The sequence below is a fragment of the Triturus cristatus genome, chromosome 9, assembly GCF_964204655.1.
Source record: "Triturus cristatus chromosome 9, aTriCri1.1, whole genome shotgun sequence".
In the NCBI taxonomy this organism is placed as follows: domain Eukaryota; kingdom Metazoa; phylum Chordata; class Amphibia; order Caudata; family Salamandridae; genus Triturus; species Triturus cristatus.
This window is the reverse complement of record NC_140592.1, coordinates 1043672296-1043691017: the sequence shown is the minus strand read 5'-3', so window position 1 is coordinate 1043691017 and position 18722 is coordinate 1043672296. Positions and strand designations below refer to the sequence as shown.

The window sequence follows — 18722 nt, the reverse complement described above, 5'->3', positions numbered from 1 at the left end:
ATATGTGTCCTGTGACTCTATCTGGGGGCACGTGTTATAGGCAAGTAAGATGTTAGGTCGGTTTTACAATCCTATTGAAATAATGTGTGATCTCTTTTATTTCAGTTACTCCCAAGTGATTGCTGACTGGCCCATGGCTGTACTGGGGCTGTGCTCTTTGTTGGTCCTAGTGTGTACCTTGGCAGGCTTTCTGGTCGGGCACCTTCCAGATTTCTCTGAGCCTCTACTGGTGAGTCTCTGAAGTGAAAATATGAACAAAGACTTGACCTTATAAAATATGCAGTAATATAAAGATGTATGCTAAACATGTTTATCCGCCTTTGGAGGAGTTGGCCTAACGGCTAGGGCGCTCGACCTCGGAACTGGGTTCGAGTCTCGGTAATGACGCTGAACATCCTGTAATTCTGGGCAAATCACTCAAAAATGAATGTGTGTCCTCATGTAACGTAACTGGTGCTATGTAAAGCGCTCAGATACCCAATTCGGATTCGGGTCAAGTTCGCGCTATATAAAACTCTGCAAAAAAAGAAAAGCAATATTCTATCACGGGTAACTTCAATGCTTTCATATCAAAACTTGCTGCTGTTGCCTTCTTGGAATGTGTAAAATTAAAACCCACTTTTCTCACCACTAACACCTTGCTAAATTCACTAGTATAATTTAAGAATGATTTTGTGACACCGGTTTCTTTTCCTTTAGAGTCCTCACAGTTCTCAAATGCACTTACGATAGACCCTACAGTTCTCCACATGGGTACTTGTTATGTTTCATCTTCCAGGTCTGCCTACCACCATGCTTTGCAGTTCGCCTCTGTTCTTCATCATGTTCTGTGTAGTTTCTTCTGGTCTACAAAGCCAGATGTGTCCTTGTCATATCTTTAGAATTTTGGCCTGTCTCCTCCCTAGTGCTCATCAACACCTCAAGTTCATCCCACTCTGCCTGCTCCTCTCATACTACAGTCTTTCATTTACTTACTTCTCCCCTTATAATACTTACAATGTGTCCAGAACGATTTAAATTTTTACTCTCTAAAAACATTAGGGGCCAGATGTACGACCATTGGAATTTGCGAATCGCAAATTGTGACAAATCGCGACTCGTAATTATCGCAATTTGCGAGTTGCAAATCCAATGTACAACAGTGTCTCAGACACTGTTTGCGATTCCCAATGGGGTCGCAAATTGCATGCCTCATAAATATTAATGAGGCTGTCGCAATTTGCAACCCCATTGGAAATGGCTGCCACTCACAGGGATGGTGGCCTGCTGGGGTCAGCAGACCACCATGTCTGGGACTGCTTTGTCAATAAAGCAGTTTTTTTTTTTATAAATGCAGCTCGTTTTCCTTTAAAGGAAAACGCGCTGCATTTAAAAAATAAAAATGAAACATTTCAGTTTCATTTTTTAAGAGCAGGTACTGCCTGCTCTTAAAAAATATTTGCGCACCCATTCCCAAAGGGGAAGGGGTCCCCTTCCTGTTTGCGAGTGCTTTACCACCCTTCTGAAAAGGGTGGTAAACCGCAAGTGTTTTGCGACGGCAATTGCGGTCGCAAAACATTCATACATGGGTTCTGGACTCGCTATTGGGAAGGGATGCCCTTGGCACGCCTCTTCCTAATAGAGAGTCGCTAACCCCATTTTGTGAGTCACTAATTGATTAGCAAAATAACCCAAAATAGGGTTAGTAAATTGGGCAGACAGATTTTGCGGTCGCAAAGGGGCTGAACTCCCTTTGTGACTGCGAAGAAACGGTCGTACATCTGCCCCTAAATCTCTGGGAAATGCTGGCATTAATGAAGACGAACCAAACTACAGTAGAGAATTAATTGGAGGGTGTTTTTCAGTGATCTTTCTATCATTAGATATCCATCATAGAGCTACATGAATGCAACTGCATTCCAGGTTAATTTTCCTCTTACTTCTAAAAATGTTGGTTCATACGGTTTGGCCACAAAGTGAAGACCGGGGCCCTTGTCTACTCTGGGGTTGACAGGCTTGTTTTAGGAGTTGCAAGCAGGGTATGTAACAGGAGGGCTCCAGGTGCACTAGGGGAGCAGAAGCACCCTGGATAGTATAATAGGTTTTGCTCTGACAGCTTAAGGAACACGATAAGCGAGCAAGAGTGAGCTGCTGGGTGCGTGCCTGCTTGTAGGCCATAGCAGAACGGCCCCAGTGGTAGGGTGACCAGGCATCCCGGATTTACAGGCACAGCCGTGGGTTACCACCAGCTGTCTTGCCAGAGTTCGTCAATCTTGGCCGAGGTCCCAGTTTTCAGTGAAGGTCGACTGAAAACAGTCAAGGCACGTTTTTATGTGCTAACAAGGAGGTACTAGTCAGCACCTCTTATTAGTAAGCTATTTAAATAACATGTAGAATATAGGTCTAAAAAATTACTTTTTATGTATTTCCCTGGTGCCTAGTTTGTGGTTTTCTATTGATGAGTGCTGTCATTCAGTGCCCCTCCGATGATACTGAATTGAGTCCTTCTTCTATTTCTGCCAAATGTCCCGGTTTTTGGCTTTCAAAATCTGGTCACCCTACCCAGTGGACACCATATTTCAAGAACGGAGTGATGAGCTACAAGGACGCGATGCACGGGGCGCAGTCCGATAAGGCAGAAGGGACTTTGGAACACAGCGTTGCCTTGCTTGAACCGTAGCTCTCTTCCAGAGATGGAAAATATTCAAGGCTAAGCAGTTACAATGAATATACTGTAATTATAATTTAGAATCGGAGTGATACAATTATTCTGCGACATTGAAGTGCCTAATGTGCATTAAGTAAAACTATATAAATTACCAAAAGGCGGGGAACAGTCGGAACACCACGGTCTTAACCACGCGTGTTCCAACTAGGCAAAACAACCACATTTGCCCTTACCACGCATATGTCTTAACTAAGCTTATGCGTGGTCGAGGCAGTGCGCAGTTTAGTTGCTGGCTAGATGGAAGACGGTGAAGACGGAAGCAGGAAGACAGTGGGGTGATTGGGGCTGGGGTAGGGGGGGGTGTTTCAGGGAAGTTGAAGTGGTTGGGGTAGTTTAAGGGACGGCGCGGGAGATTCAGGGGTTGTGTAAAGGGTCAGGGTTTTAGGCCTTCAGGCAGGGGAGGGGTATGGGTAGAGTCAGCGCAAGGGGGTCTGGATAGTGTTAGTAGAGGGGCAGGGATTTAGGAACAGGTGTGGGGGGAGTGGTGACCTTAGTCACACATACCCCTTTACCATTCATGCCTATACTACAAAATTGCGTGTTAAAGGCATGCATGGTAAAGGAATGCGTGGTTAAGACGCATTCATGATTTAGGCTGCGTGCTAGAGGCACGCGTGGTTCAACCATGCGTGCTTCTATCTACCATACAACCCCAAAAGAATCCTCCCCCAACTGCGAGAAGAATTGCATTCTCCTTAATGGGATTATGCATGAACTGAAACAAGATAAGAGCTGTGCTCCATACATAAACCATAAAACATTTTAGTTACAGTTATGATGGTACAGAGCAGGGTCTGTGAGATTTAAGGTCTTTACAGAATCTGACAAGTCTTAAAATAGTTCTTTGAGTTATTAAAGGATTGCATGGCATGTTTTATGAAGTATGAGTTTATGACAAGATTTCCAGTTTATCTTGTTATTGAAGTATTTTGCTTCTGTCACGATGAACTCTCTTTTATGTAATTAAAGAATAGATGTTTCTTAATGATGTGCTAATGCATGCAAACATCATGTGAGCTTTTTTTTTCAAACACATTTTATTGTTTTCCAGCACAACTAGGTTCTTGGTACAACAATATACCAAGAGGCATTGAATCTGTCAAAAAATCCCAGCGAACTGAGATCGTGCACCCCCTCCTGCACAGCAGGGCCTAGGATTATCGGGCAGTATCTCAACATTCAATATGGATACTGCCAGGCTGGAAGCATTGTTATCACAATTACAGCACCCTCACTTGTGTTTAGGGTTCACTGGTTGACATGCTGCAGACTTCTTAATAAGAAGCAATAGAACCCACACTACCTCCCCCTTCCACCCATTCCAGGTGTGCCAGGACGGGGCCTGTTACGCATCCATTTCCCATCGTGGAGCCAAGAAGGGTCAAACGAAGCCCCACGGTGATGTTGCCGCCCTGAACAGAAGGTCTTCAGAGTGCCCTCATATTAGTGCATTCGAGATGCCCGCAGCATTGGGATCCAACCCACAGGTCTAAAGTAATGCCTAGCTAGATCAGGTGGTGTGTGGTGGCTCCTTGGGTGCCACCCTGTCTAGCATCTCTCAGGCGGACAGATCCCTCATAATTAGACCAATGTAGGACTTACCTCTTCCAACCTTCGGCACTGGGCCCCCTTGGAGAACCCCAGTTCCTGGTGATATCCCTTTTGGCCAGGAGAAGATCCAGGTCCTGAAAATTAGTAGTCACTTTAGTCTTGTCAGTGTGTGGGAACCAATGAAGGAGACAGTGTCCCGGTGTGCAGTGGACATCTCTATCTATCGCCTTGGTCAAAATATCCGTCACCATCTCCCAGTAGCCACTGGGCAGCTCCAAAACATATGTAGGAACTTGGCCCCTGGTTCTTAACAGCGGGAGCAGTTTGCCTCCAGTATCGCAAAATAGCGGTTTATCCGTCCCAGTGTGAGGTGTGCCCTATGAAGTACATAGAAGTTGATCCGTTTCATTTGGGTGTTTTGAGACACCCAGGGGATGCTGGACAACAAACCTTCCCATACTTTTCCATCTATGGGGGTCCCCAGGTCTTCTTCCCAGCATGACCGTAAGTTGTCCAAGGGTGTCAACCCCTCACTGTGGAGCCGCAGATATAGACAAGTGACCGCCTTGTACGTGCCCGAAGAAAGCACTATATATTGACACCCTTCAGCCAGTGGAAGTTCCGACAGCCCCAACCCCCAGTGCTTCTGAATCGTCGCCATGACCGCCCTATGTAATAGGAAGTGCCCTTGTGGTAGGTCGTATCGCTCTCTAAAGTCTTCAAATGGCAATAACGTTCCATCCTCATATAAAACCCCCATCATAGTTGTGCTAGCTGCCTCCCAGTCCCTTTTCTCCCGCCAGCTACCTCCATGTGGGAGTTCGAAAAGAAATGCCAGTGGGATATCGGGGGCATGGGGCCGCTTAGTTTTCGACCTTTGTAAGGCCAGAGTCCAGCACCTATGGAGCACTCTAAACTCAGTGCTATCCGTTGTTCCTGGGGTTGGCAATTGCAGCACCAAGCGGGACAGACGACAAAGATCTGGCACACAGGGGCCCAAATTCTCAGTTCGTCTGACTCTTCCCGCAACCCACTGCATGAGCCATTGTAGTTGTGCTGCCAGGTAATAACACTCAGAGTCTGGGAGGGACAGGCCGCCCTTAACCGTGGGTCTCTGTATCGTGGTCAGTGCCACTCTATGCCTGCCTAACCCCCAGATAAATACAGCTATCAATGAGCGGAGGTCCCCAAATACACCTGCTGGGATCCATACTGGGAGGACTACAATTTTTGTTTTCAATAGGGCGACTCTACTTATCACGGACAGGGAAGTAAAGTCCAGAATTCAATACTTGCCTTCACTCCCCTCAGAGTCTTTCCAATATTACCATCAAGGAGGTCAGTGGCGTTGTGATACATTTTTACCCCCAGATAGGGTAGGCATCTGGATTCCCACACCACGTCCCTCTCTATTACTGATCTATCCCTGCCAAAGACCATCAGAAACAAGCACGATTTTCTCCAGTTCACCCGTAAGCCCGAGATCCTCTTGAGATGCGTAAGGAGCTCCTTTGCTCATACGAAGTCCTCTCTAACAGTACAGAGAAAAAGCAAAAAGATCGTCGGCGTATGATGCGATATGGTGTTGTTCTCCCAAACCTCCAGGCCTCTGTAGTGGATTCCAGATCTGGCCTGACAGGCCAGAGGTTCCATAGCCAGAGCAAACATCAAGAATGACAAAGGGTTCCCCTGTCCGGTACCCCTTTCTCACCTAATAGCTGTCCGAGATCATACCCCTCATCCTCATTCTAAACAGCGAGTCTGCATAAAGCAGGCTATTCCAGGTCACGAGCCCAGATCCCAGACTGAACCTCCTCATTACCCTGTAAGGATAGGGCCATTCCAGACTGTTGAAGGCCTTCTCAATATCTACTACAAATATTGCAAATTACCTCTTGTCGTACAAGTGGGCCTCTAGCACCCGTAAGAGCCACCGGACATTAATGGCTGTGTTACGACCAGGCATAAATCCTGCTTGGTCTGGATGGGCAGGCGCCACCATGTGTGGGAGGAGACACATAGCCAGAATCTTACTCAGGATCTTAATATCCAAATTGAGCATTGACAGCGGTGTATAGGCTGTCTTATCAAAAGCTGGTTTGCCGGGTTTTAAAAAGGGGCACAACCAAGGCTATTCGTGTGGTTGCAGGGAGCCTGCCAGCTCTCTTTGCGGAGGGGTATATAGTTCCACCAACTGGAGGCCTATCTCTTCTATGTACATCGAGTAGAACTCTACTGGCAGTCCGTCCATGCCTTGAGTCTTGTTTCTGGCCATAGATTTAATGGCAGCCCTGACCTCGGGTTGCTCAGTATTCCCTCCAGGGAGTCTGCCACTGCATCCGACACAGTCGGCAAGATTACTGGCTCGAAAAGGTATCAATGTCTGCATCTGTGCAGGTCACCCTGCTCTGATATAAATCAGCATAATAATCATAGAATGGCTGGTTAATATATGTTGCCTATAGAGAGGGGGAGAGTGCTACTCCCTGAGCTCAAGAATTACCGAGCCTCTTTTGGTGAGATTGGCCAACCGCGCCAGGAGATCCCTGGTACGATCACTCTCCACGTGTGCTCGGATCATATAATTCCTGTAATCAAAGCATCTCAGTCTTTCGACCTGTTTGGTCACTTTTTCTTTGGCCTCTAATAGCGTTTCTTGGGTCTCCCGATGTTTGGGTCTACTCTGCTGAATGTCCCGCAAATCTTTTTCCGCGGCCAAAGTCTCCCGCAGTATTGTCCCCCAGATACCTACAGCTTCAGAGATGCATCTGCCCCTGATCACCGCTTTGAAGGCGCCCCACACTACTTGTGGGCTTGGCGCCATGCCCTCATTTTCAACAAAATACTGTCCAACATCTGTTCATATCGTGGCCTGAAAAATGAGGTCCTCAAGGGATTCCAGTTTTAATCTCCAAGTGGGGGTACAAGAGCGGGTTCTCTACCACCGCAAGCCCAGCAACAGGGGATTGTGATTGGGGATTGTCCTGGCTAGATCCTCACTGATTACAATAAGCTCGTGCATGTCAGGTGTACAGAGGATGACGTCTATTGCGTACATGTAAGTCGTCCAAGCGTGAAAAGAAGGAGTTATCCCTTTTCCCTGAGTGAAGTGTCTGCCATGATTCAATGAGGCTGCACTGAGTATGCCATTCCCTCACGCCTTAGCTGACTTGACAACTGGGGAGTCCCTCAAGGGAGGGTGAGACCTATCCAGTCTTACATCTGCCACACATTTATAGCCTCCCCCCAATATTACCGATCCCACTAGATGTGGTGCCAGTGCCCTTGAGAGGGTTGGTAGAAATTAAACTTGATCTACGTTTGCCCCATATAGGCTCCCAATGGTGACATCCCGGTCGTTTGGCCTGCAAGAAACCACTACATAGCGCCCCTCGGGTACTCCAGGTGGCCAGTATACTGAAATGGTACTCCAGGTTTAACTGACACTGATACCACTCTAGCAAAGGCAGAGTAAACCATGTAGTGTGCTTGCCTGCGCCATCTGCGCTGTAAAGCAGCCCCTCTATGGCCCTTAAACGTGTTTCCTGTAATAGGGCAAACTGTACCCCCCTCCGAGCAAGATAGGCATACACTTTGTGTCATTTAGACATGGAATTCATCCCTCTGACATTCCACGACAGGAATTGATATTCTATGGGGGGTGCCAAGTGCAGGTTTGTAATAGAAATCCTCACTCCTGAGGGGCCCTTGATACTCTACTCTCACCCTGCCTCCTCTGTGCGTTTGTGTCGATCTCAGCCTGGCAAGCACACCAAAACCCCAACTGAACAGTGAACAAACTGCACAACCCCCAACTCCTCCCCAGGTCAGGGAAATGTGCGGACTCCATCAACACATGACACCAACTGGCATCCATTCGCAGGAGTACTTGCGGAACTACAATAAGAGGTCAACTAGAGTGGCCAAAGTATACGTAGAAACCCCCACCCCGGCTTCCCCTCCACTATAGACATAGTAAAACCACAAACGGCAAACCCCTCTAGGTTTGAAAAAATAACTAATGGGGAGGGCAGGAGGCTCACAAACATTTCACAACAGCCTTCTCAAGTGCAGTCAGCCGACAATGTTATGCAAAGCTCCCCTTCAAATGTTCGCCGTGATAACCCTCAGCGCTTTATGATATTTGCGTCTGGCCTCTGCTATCGATGGGGCTCCTTTTATAGTGTACCCTGCCTTTTGTCAACGAGGTGTGGCCTGAGGAGAGCCCTCTCCCGAACCAAACTCCGGCCTTAATTCAATCCAGGTCCATACGTCCTGCAGGCGTAGGAAAAACTGGACACCAGATGGCGTGACCACCCGGGCCGGAAATTTCATGGCATAGGAAACGTCGGTTGGCAGAGCCGCCTCTTGACCTCAATAAAGGTGGAGTGTTTTTTCTGGACTTCCCTGGTGAAATCTGGGAATATCATGATTTTATTGTTGTTGATCTGGAGTCCCCCTGCAGACTGGCCTGTGCCAATATAGGGTCAGGATCCCTATAGTGGAGGAGCCTAGCCTCTATTGGGCGTAGGGGTGCCCCTAGTCTAGGTGGTTGGGCCAGCACTCTGTGTGCCCTCTCCAGGGCATAAAATGGGGAAAGACCCCCCGGTGCCACTTCTTTACGTAGATAATCTTCCAGATAGGTCAACATGTTGGCTCCCTCTGCGCACTCAGGAGCCCCAATGTTCCTGCGGGATCTGTTTTTGCTGTCCTCTGCATGCAGTTCCAGAGTCTTAATGCTACTTTTCATAAGAGACAGTGTCTTTTGCAATGAGGTGATCTCTGGGGGTATATCTGTCAGTGTCCACTCGGGGGAGGTGACTCTCTCAGCTAGCCTGCAGTGGTCATCCTTTAAGAAGCTAAGGTCAGTGCCTATAGTATCTATCTTTGCCTCAAGCGCCTCACGAGATGCGGTGATAGCCTGCATGATATCACTGAGCATTTGTTTATCCTGGGGGTCCCCCCGAGGGGGCAGTCCGAGCTCTTCCTCTTCATCCATTTAAGCTGATAACAATAGGGGTCAGTGCTCCAGAGCCTGCATTTACTGTACGATTTCCCCATGTCTGCCAGGAACCTGTGTCTCCTTAGGACGCCAAACCTCACTTCCTCACCCAATTCACCATGGTAACCAGCTCTCCTCTGAAGTAGGGATGATCCCTAAAGTAGGTGCAGAGGGCCCTAGACTCCTTCCAACATAGGTCCACTCCTTGTCAATGCTTCTCAACCCTAGATCGCAGCCCTACAGGACGTTGTGCAGTTTTGGCACCCGGGGTTGCGCAGGCCTCACCCCAAAGGATTCTTGCTGTCCCTCTAGAACATCCAGCTGCTCAGGAGTAACAATCTACCACCAGAGCCAGGGCCCCTTTAGTTGGTCTCCCCCAATGTGCATTGCAGATCTGCGCTCCTCTCACCACAGGGTAAATACTCACAGGCCCCCTGCTTCCAGGGGGGAGGGGCACCCCATTAGTCAGCCCCCGTAGTGCCTCCCCTCCTGTGACCTCCACGTGCCAGGACCACATTCCCTTTCCTGCTGCAGTCACTGGGGGTCACACAGTCTCAGCAGCAGTCAGATGGGGGCCCCAAGAAGAGTATGCACCCCTCCTAGGTCTCCTTCCCACTCCTCCATGGCCTCGCAGGATTCAGCCCACGTGTTCCCCGCTCACCTTCAACCTCAGGACCAGGGGTTCAACTGACAATCTCCTCTGGGGGGGCACCATGCAGCTTCTCAGTAGCACGACCGCACCACAGGACAACCAAGCTGGGGCCTCTATCGGTTGGTACCCAACAGCCGCCACATAGAGTGCGCCTCCAGGTGTCCAGCAGCCCTCCCACGTCGTCCTCTCACTGGACTGGGCAGCTCCCTGTCCGGACCCAGCCGTTCTCGTAGGAGTCCCAAATGGCCTCCAGCGTCGCACCAACCATATCAACAGCAATGGTAGCTCTGCCGACCAGGAGAGTCCGGGCAGGGGTTGATCAGTGCTACAGGCAGTTCTCAGGCTCCGCTCTCCTTCGCCCACCTCCGGAGTGTCACACCTCCCAGATCATTGGTTTAAAGTTCAGTAGCTTGCACTCAGGATCTTCACCTGGTCCACCACCGGTCCCAGGGATGTCAGGTAACAATGCTTGGGCCTACTCTCCGCTCAGGCGGCCACCATTTTACATGGTTTGGCGCAAGGCTCGCCTCTCTTCTTCCACAGCAGGGCCCCCGCGCCTCTCCTCCAGAGCAGTGCAGGATTCTGTCTACCCGTGTTCCGCCAATGCAGCCCCAGATGCCAGGGTGTGTTGGGCAGTCTCTTCTGCAGCTCCCACTACTCTCCAGAGCCACTGACCCAGGAGCGCTATCAGTGAACCCCCCAGCATCTACCATAAAGGTCACAACTCCAGGGGTCCACCGCTCCTCGCGCAGCAGCTATCCTCTGGACAGGGCAGCCCTCCGCCGGCCTCTAACAAACTCAGTGGGGGTCTTGCATGGCCGCCCGTGCTTTGCCTCTCAGCCCAGCATCTACGGCCAGACCGCCAAACATAGCAGAGCGGCAGGCTAGTCCTACAGCACTCCGTCCACACTGCTGAAGCACCACTTCACCCGGTCCGACTGACCCAGGTCCGGTAGTCCGTTCATGGGACCCTCTGCAGGTCTGCTTTCAACCCAGGAGCAGCTAGTCACCTCGCTTCTGGGTCTGTTCCGTATCCAGGTTGCTCAGAGGGCTGTCATTTTGGGTGCCCCAGTGCGAGGTGCGCCTTTCTTCGCCCCACACTGCCGTGGGTCCTGCCACATGCCACCACTGTATGCAAAAGGGGTAATAGGTGACCCTCTGTCCACTGCATGGGGGCACTGGGTGTCAGAATGGTAGAAGATGGAGGATCGCCGGGCGGTAGCTCCGGGAATCATGTCTTACTCCATTAGCGTCTAGTCAAGCCCCCAACACCATGTGAGCTTGTCTGTCTTTGTATGCATTAGCCCATTAAAGCCAGTCTATCATTTTAATTTCTGAAATTAGTTTAGAGGCCTTTGTATCAAATTACAGAACCATTATTTGTTATATGTATAGACGTAAAGGAAAGATATGAATAGTACATGCCATGCAAATGGAAAGATATGAATAGTAAATGACATGCAAATAACAGTTTGGCAAAGAAATGTGATCAGGGCAAGGACATTTGTGGAATTTCAAGAGTATGCTGATCCACACCCCTGTTGTGCACTGCACTCAGTCATAATCTGTGTGCCGGATATAGGTCTCATGTGTCACTTTGCAGGTCCATTAATCATTCCAATTGCAAAAGATATGCTCCTAGATGGTCTCAATAGTAAGCCTGGGCGGAGTTCGCTGAGTTCTGCGGAACTCCGCGAAGTGACATAAAAAACTCTGCCGAGCAGCGGAGTGCGTTAGTGTCATGCCTTTGGCTGTGATTTTGAGCACCGGGTGTTTGTCCCGTGCTGTAAAATCATCGTGTATGGCACCATGTGGATCGCAAGAGGGCGCAGCTTCCTATCTGCTGCTAGAGTAGATTTTCTACTCGAGCGGCAGCTTTCTCAAAACAAATGGAAGGTTTCTCAACACGAGTGGTCGCGACCTGAGAAATCCGACCACCCGAATTGAGAAATCTCGCCAGGAGGTTGATCTTCCTCACTCACGCTTGCCAACTAGACCTTGGCAAGCGCAAGCAAGGAAAAATCTCACCGGGAGGTGGAATTTCCTCGCTCGGGCTCGCCAATTTGACGTTGACACGTGTGAGCGAGGAAAAAAACTCTGCTCCGCTTCGTAGTGCGGAAAACTCACCAAAACTTCACCGCCTAGGGTTACACAATAGGTCTGCCTTATTAATACTAATGAGACAAGTACCTTTTTGTAACCTTCTACGAGTAGCTGCAAATAGAGGGAGTGAGGTGTGCTGTCTCTTCCAGACTTCCATAACTGCATCCAGTTGTCACCAATTTCTTAAAGGCAGACCATGGACCGATGCTTGTTTTTCCGAGTTACACATTTTAGAGGCATTATGGACACCAGAAGGAAAAACAATGTCTGTTATTCAAATGTGTTAAATAAAATGCTCCCACAGTGCAAATCACAATTGGATATGTCTGAAGGGAGCATGATTTTAATAGGCTGCTGCCCAACAAGAAACATGTATTGTTTAATGTAAATAATTGAATAATCTTCTCCTTTTCTCTCTATTTGGAGATGTATGGAATAATGTATATTTGTATGCATGTACGTATGTTTATATGTGTAACTTTATAGCACAAACCTAGCTACAAAGCAACAGATCATATCTCCAAGAAGGGGGCATGCAATGCAGGAAGAAAAGGTGAGCGGGAAGGATGATTTACAATGTGAGAGATAGGGAGGGATGTGATGAGGAGTGTCTGTGGTTTGAGCTGCATTGAAGACCTAAGTCTTGGGAAGGCCAGCTAAAGAGAGAATTTCACCCATCGAAATGAGATAGTACTTGTGCATGGATGCCTGTCATGGTGTCATCTTCAGGCAGGAATGGCTTTCTTGTGCAGAACTGGGTCAATTGATGCATTTTCTTGTGTGATGTTTTGTTTTACTTGTTTGTACATTTACAGTGATATGTTTCTTTACTGTACACATATATGTATAGCTAGGGTACTGTTAAGGTGTTGGTCTTTTCATACAAAATACCATCTCTGGCTGGACATAACTGTCTTATGATAAATATATTCTCAACCACCGCACCATCTCTTTGGAGCTTGGCCTTGACAGCCAAGTGACTGTAGAGAGATAAGAAGGCTTGGGAGGTCACTTTTCAGGCACAGTGCTCAGTGTCTTGTTTAGTGGGGAACCCCTTGTGCCTCACGTATAACATTGCTAGGCTGTCCCTATGAATGCAATGATCTTTTTCCTTGCTCTCCCCATCTCGCATGCTGAATTCCACTTTTTAATTAAACAAGTCACCCTTACTGTGACCTGCTCTGACCCACTGGCTCATAGTTCTTAGCACTCTCATCTTCTTCTTCACAATATCTTTCCTCTTTTTACTCTTTCTGTCCAAATTAGTTATTTTCCTATTTCCTTTAAACACAGCAATATCTCACCCTTTCTCAAAAACAACTTTTCATCAATCAATTCCTTCTAATTTCTATCCCATGTATTTTCTCCCTTTTCTTTCAAAATATCTTGAGCACACTGTGTGCCACCAGCTCCCAATATTCCTTCACTCTTTGGTTCCTTGTCTTCAGTCGGGCTCACCCAATGTAAGCAGGCCTTCTAGCTGTCTCCATTCACCTTCATTTCCCTCGTCACTAGATTATCTTCCCTTCTCTTAGATATGTCCACTGCTTTTAATCTAGTGGACCACTCCATCCCACCCCGTATTCTCTGTATTTCTGGCACACCTGGTGGGTGGTTTTCTTCCTAACTTTCCAATTGTAACTTTTATGTTTTTTACTTTAATTCTAATTCCCTTTCTTTTTCTATTTTGTATACAGTACTGCAGGTTGTTGGTGCTTTGCCCACTCTATTGCTCTGTCTGTTCTTCACCTTTCTAAGTGATCATCTCCTCTTTTAACGTCTCTATGCCAATGGTTCGCAGCTCTCTCTCTCCTTCCTCTTTTCTATGATCATCCATAATACCGTACCCTCCAGCATCTGGTCAGTAAACCTTATGTATCTTCCTGCAAATGTCACTTAATTCCATCTAAAACTGAAATTCCTCTCATTCTTTCGTTTGCACTTCAACTTTGTTTCCCCCTTCTCAGCTTTCCTGTTCCCCATCTGCTCATCTTTTTTGACGCTTGTCTTCCTGTTTCCTTGCGCATCTCTACTACCTCTCAGTCATGCTGTTACGAACTTTATATAACCTTCTGATAATCTGCCATTTCTTGACCTTTCAGGACTCCAAAACTCTTGTTCACACTCTGTCTCGTTTTGACTACTGTACCACTCTACTAACAGCTCTTCCGTCTATGCCCGTCAAAAATTGGTCTTAAACTCCTTAATTTCTCTTCTTTTATCTTAAGCTGTGCTTTTTTGATTAGTCTCTAAATGTATCCATGGTCTAGACCTCTACGCTCTTGTTCAGTTCTATATTTTCTCTTACCTCTTATGCTCTGCCTCCTAGTAGAAGTTTCTTCCCGCTTCAAACGGTTTGCCTGCTTTGTGCCATTGGTCTGGAACTCTTTTCCCATGTATGTAGACTCCTTCTTTTCTTGCACAGCTTTTGTGGGCCCATCTTCTGCACAAGACCTTCTGCATTTGTTTCTTACATGCAACATTGTCATGCACAACAATTGATGTATACCAATTTTAATCTTGTAATTGTTCTCTCTACTTTGTAAATACAACACTATAAAATAAATAAATAAAAACTTTGATGCCATTCCATAGGCACACCACAGGTATGAAGACCCCTTGGGACACACCTTGACACAGCATTTACCATACAGCATTCAGGACATAAGCTGACACTTTGCCACAATAATTTCTCTGGCATTCTTTCTGGCAGTAGACAGGTGGCCACACAACTTTCATTCGAGCCAAGAACTACAGCCTCGTCTTACAACAACCTTAGAACAGAGGACTTCTTGATTGTATTGTTGCCCTGAAGAGACAACTCTATGATTAGGTTTCACTTCCTGAATAAGCAGCTCCCCACCCACTTACTACACCAGTATCACCTAGCAAGTGTCTCCAAGTATTCAAGTAGTGAAGGTGTAATGACAAAATATATAACACCAAATACATCGGCATAAGCAAGAGGTGTAAGGCTGACCAAACCAAGTTTCTTATTGTTATTGCATTGAAGAACATCTGTACTTTTTACTGGATTCTTTCAATTATGATGTCAGAATGAAATAATTTCTCCTGTTTCTATCCTGTTTTCTTGGACAGGTATTTTGGTAAAACTGTCTCCATCCTTCAACACAAAGGAGATGTAGATTTTAAATGTGAATTCGTCAGTAATTATAAATTCCTTAAAGGCAAAATAAATGCTCAAACTGTATTTTTTACATGCTTTTAGGTCACCATTCAGTTACGATCAGCAGTGGTAGCAGGGTGTGTTATTTTCTCCCCACCTTGAAATCCATCACATCCCACCAATGGGTTTTACAGATTGTTCACAGATGTTTGCCCTTTATTTCATCCTCACCTCTTATTGCCTACACAACAGAGCGAATTTCAGCTAAACATGCCTCTATCTTGGTGCAAGAAGTCAATCTGCTAGCTAAAGATACCTCTGAGTGGGTACTGGACTTACAGAGGGTTGAGTGGGGGCTACGCCTTTTCTCTTTAAATCACTAGTTGAGATGTGTTTTCTGACGGGACTGATGCATATGTTCCCTCCAAATCCATTCATCATTATGCCTCAGTGGGACCCAAATCTAGTCCTGATGTTCCTTATGTGCACGCCATTTGAGCCTCCGCCCAGTTGTTTGTTACAGCTTCCTACAACCAGGAGGCTCCATCTTATTGGCTTTCACTTCTTTGGGGAGTGTGAGTGAACTACAGACACTTTTTGTGCAACCTTCTTACAGCATATTCTCCTCAGACAAATTGGTGTTGCGGACTCTAGCTATTTTCCAGGCAAAAGTCAGTCAGTCAATTATGCTGCTGAAATTTTTCACTCCACCACACCCCTCAAAAGAGGAGGGGAGGCTACTTCCAATTGATCCTAAGAGTGGGTTGAGTCCCTAAATTCACTGTGTGAATTATATTTTTGTGGGCTTCCCTGGGTCCAAGAAAGCAAGGCAGTGCAAAAGAGGACTCTGTCCAAGTGGATAGTCCTCTGCTTTAAAACCTGCTGCGGACTGGACAAGAAGGATCCCCAGAAAGCCTGTGAGGTCTTTCCACCCAGGCCATGGGTGCTATGATGACACTGTCAAGGGTTGTTAGTGTCCTGTAAATCAAGGGAGGGACTAGGAATTGATTATAAGGTCCAGCACCCACGCTCCTAAAATATCACAGTTATGCAGAAGAAGGATGCTGTTCCTCCAGGAGAGACAGACAAAGGAAGAAAAGATAATAAACTGTAGGTCAGGACCGGGGAGCTGATCAACTGGATCCATGAATCCGAGTAATCAGAGGTGATTGCCATCACACACCCAGATGAGTGTCATGCTTCATGATTGGGCTTTTCATTGGAGATTTACGGATTTTAAGCCGAAATGATGAGTGCAAGTGAGGATGTAACTGTAGGATGGCATTCCCAGCATATATGCATGAAGTCATCCCTGTCCCCGTATCCTCGGAGAGACAAATCTGGTTGAAGAATGCAGTCGGTCTTTAATTGTATACTTGTGTAGGATATGTGGTGCAATAACGAGCTGTACCAGGTGGAAGCCTGCTTTAATGGAAACCATTGTAGGTGTTCAAACCGCTTGGTCCAACCCAGTGCAATCAAGATTACCCACGTTGTCTGCCCATTTGGCCTTTACTGGCTCCATGCAGTAGAGTGCATTATTGATCAGTGTTTTATAAATAGACGATATTTCCTTTGATGGCATAGACAAGAGCAATCGCTCACCTCCATCTTATCTTATCTTATCTTATGCTATATTTATAGAGCGCACTGACACCAAAGGTTTCCTGGCGCTATGATTGAGATTGGAGGTGGGAGTCATAGTTTACATGAGTTTTGAGAAGAGCCATGTTTTTAGGCTCTTTCGGAAGCTTAGTAGGGTACCAGAAGTTTTAATGTGAAGAGGGAGGGAGTTCCATAATTTGGGTGCCAAGTAGCTGAATCTACAGCCGCCCAGTTTTTTTAGTTTGGCCGTCGGCGTGGTGAGAAGATGAAGATGGGCAGAGCGGAGGTTACGAACCGGACAATGAGGGTTCAGAAGGGGATTCTAAAAAGGCAGGGCCCTTGGACTGCCGGGCCTTGTATACCAGGCAGCCAATTTTAAAAGCAGCTCGCTGTTCGATAGGCAACCAGTGCAGCTTGGCCAGGAGAGGCCTGGCGGATTGCCATTTGGGAGTTTTGCAGATAAGTCTAGCTGCCTGGTTCTGCACCAGCTGGAGACGATGGAGGAGGGACTTGGGTAGCCCCCAGTAGATTGAATTAGAAAAATCCAGGCGGGAGAGGACGAGGGAGATGACAATTTGCACCAGGGATTCGTGGGAGAATAAGTGGGAAATCTTGCGAATTTTGCGTAGCTGAAACATGCTGGCAGAAATGGTGGTACCAACATGAGTTTTAAGAGAGAGATCAGTGTCGATGGTAACGCCCAAGCTTTTTACCGAATTCAAAGGTTTAGGTGGAATGCCAAGCTCCTTAGGCCAGAAGTGAGGGCCCCAGTATAGAGGGCTGGTACCAGGCAGGAGGAGTTCCGTCTTCTCAGGGTTTAATTTGAGCTGGTTGGAGATCATCCATTGTTGGATATGCAGCATTGCTCCCTGAAAGTTAGATGCAGCATCCTGGGAATCTAATGGAAAAATGATTTGCATGTCGTCAGCATAATTGAGGACAGTGCAATTCCAAGAGCTCAGTGAATGGATAAGTGGGCGCAGATATAAATTAAACAATAATGGAGACAGAGAGGAGCCCTGGGGGACTCCACAGGTGGTGGGGACCTGGGTGGCGGTAAAGGGGCCTAGATGGACTGTTTGAGCTCGGCCCGAGAGGAAGGACTTGATCCATTCCCAGGCGGGTCCCTTGATGCCTGCCTGTCCGACACGGTGGAGAAGGATGTCATGATCCACCGTGTCGAAGGCGGCCGAGAGGTCCAAAAGGACCAACGCCTGAGGGGACCCTCTATCGGCATTCTCCCGAAGGGTGTCCAAAACTTTTAGAATGACTGCTTCGGTTGAATGCGCCGGTCTAAAGCCTGCCTGGTTAGGTAGCAAGAACCCGGAGCTCTCGACGAATGCCGAGAGGCAGGTGGTGACGTAGGCCTCGAGAAGTTTAGAGATATAAGGCAGAAGAGAAATGGGCCTATAGTTGGCAGGATTGGCGGGGTCGGCTCCTGTCTTCTTTAAGAGGGGGACCAATATGGCTTCCTTAAAAGCCCTGGGGACCGAGCCGGAGCTGAGGGAGGTATTCAGAAGGGGGAGAATACAATCAGGCAGAGCAGAGAAGGTTGCCCTAAGAACTTGGGGGGGGCAGTAGTCCCTAGGAGATCCAGATTTAACACGAGTGGTAAGCTCAGCGAGAGTGCTGGCGGTGATTGGTGGGAACTGGATGAAAGAGCAAGGGTTAAAAGGGGGGGAGTCAGGAAGGCTAAGAGGGGTAGAGGGAGGAATAGCATTCTTGATGTTTATAATTTTTTGGATGAAATAAGAATTGAGCGAATTACAGGTTTCCTGGGTGGGGGCCTGGGTTGGAAGTACTCTGTGATCAGATGAGAAATCGTTGAAGATTTTAAAGATTTCTTTAGATTTATCACTAGCTGTATCGATTCTTTCCGTGATGTGTAAGGCCTTTGCTTTAGTAATAGCGTTCTTATATTCATTCCGGGCCCTCACAAACTCGGTGCGGTCCTCCTTGGAGTAGCCCCGTCTCC

The 18722-nt window shown here is 47.4% G+C and overlaps 1 protein-coding gene across 2 annotated transcripts in view; it reads left to right on the top strand.

Annotated features, from left to right (window-relative positions):
• Nucleotides 1-18722, top strand: part of DISP2 (dispatched RND transporter family member 2) — a 320137-nt gene that overhangs the window by 162665 nt on the left and 138750 nt on the right. For both annotated transcript variants that reach the window (XM_085626880.1, XM_085626881.1), the window contains one exon: nt 106-229. In XM_085626880.1, the coding sequence (XP_085483006.1) occupies nt 106-229 (124 nt within the window). The remainder of the gene's footprint in view (nt 1-105; nt 230-18722) is intronic.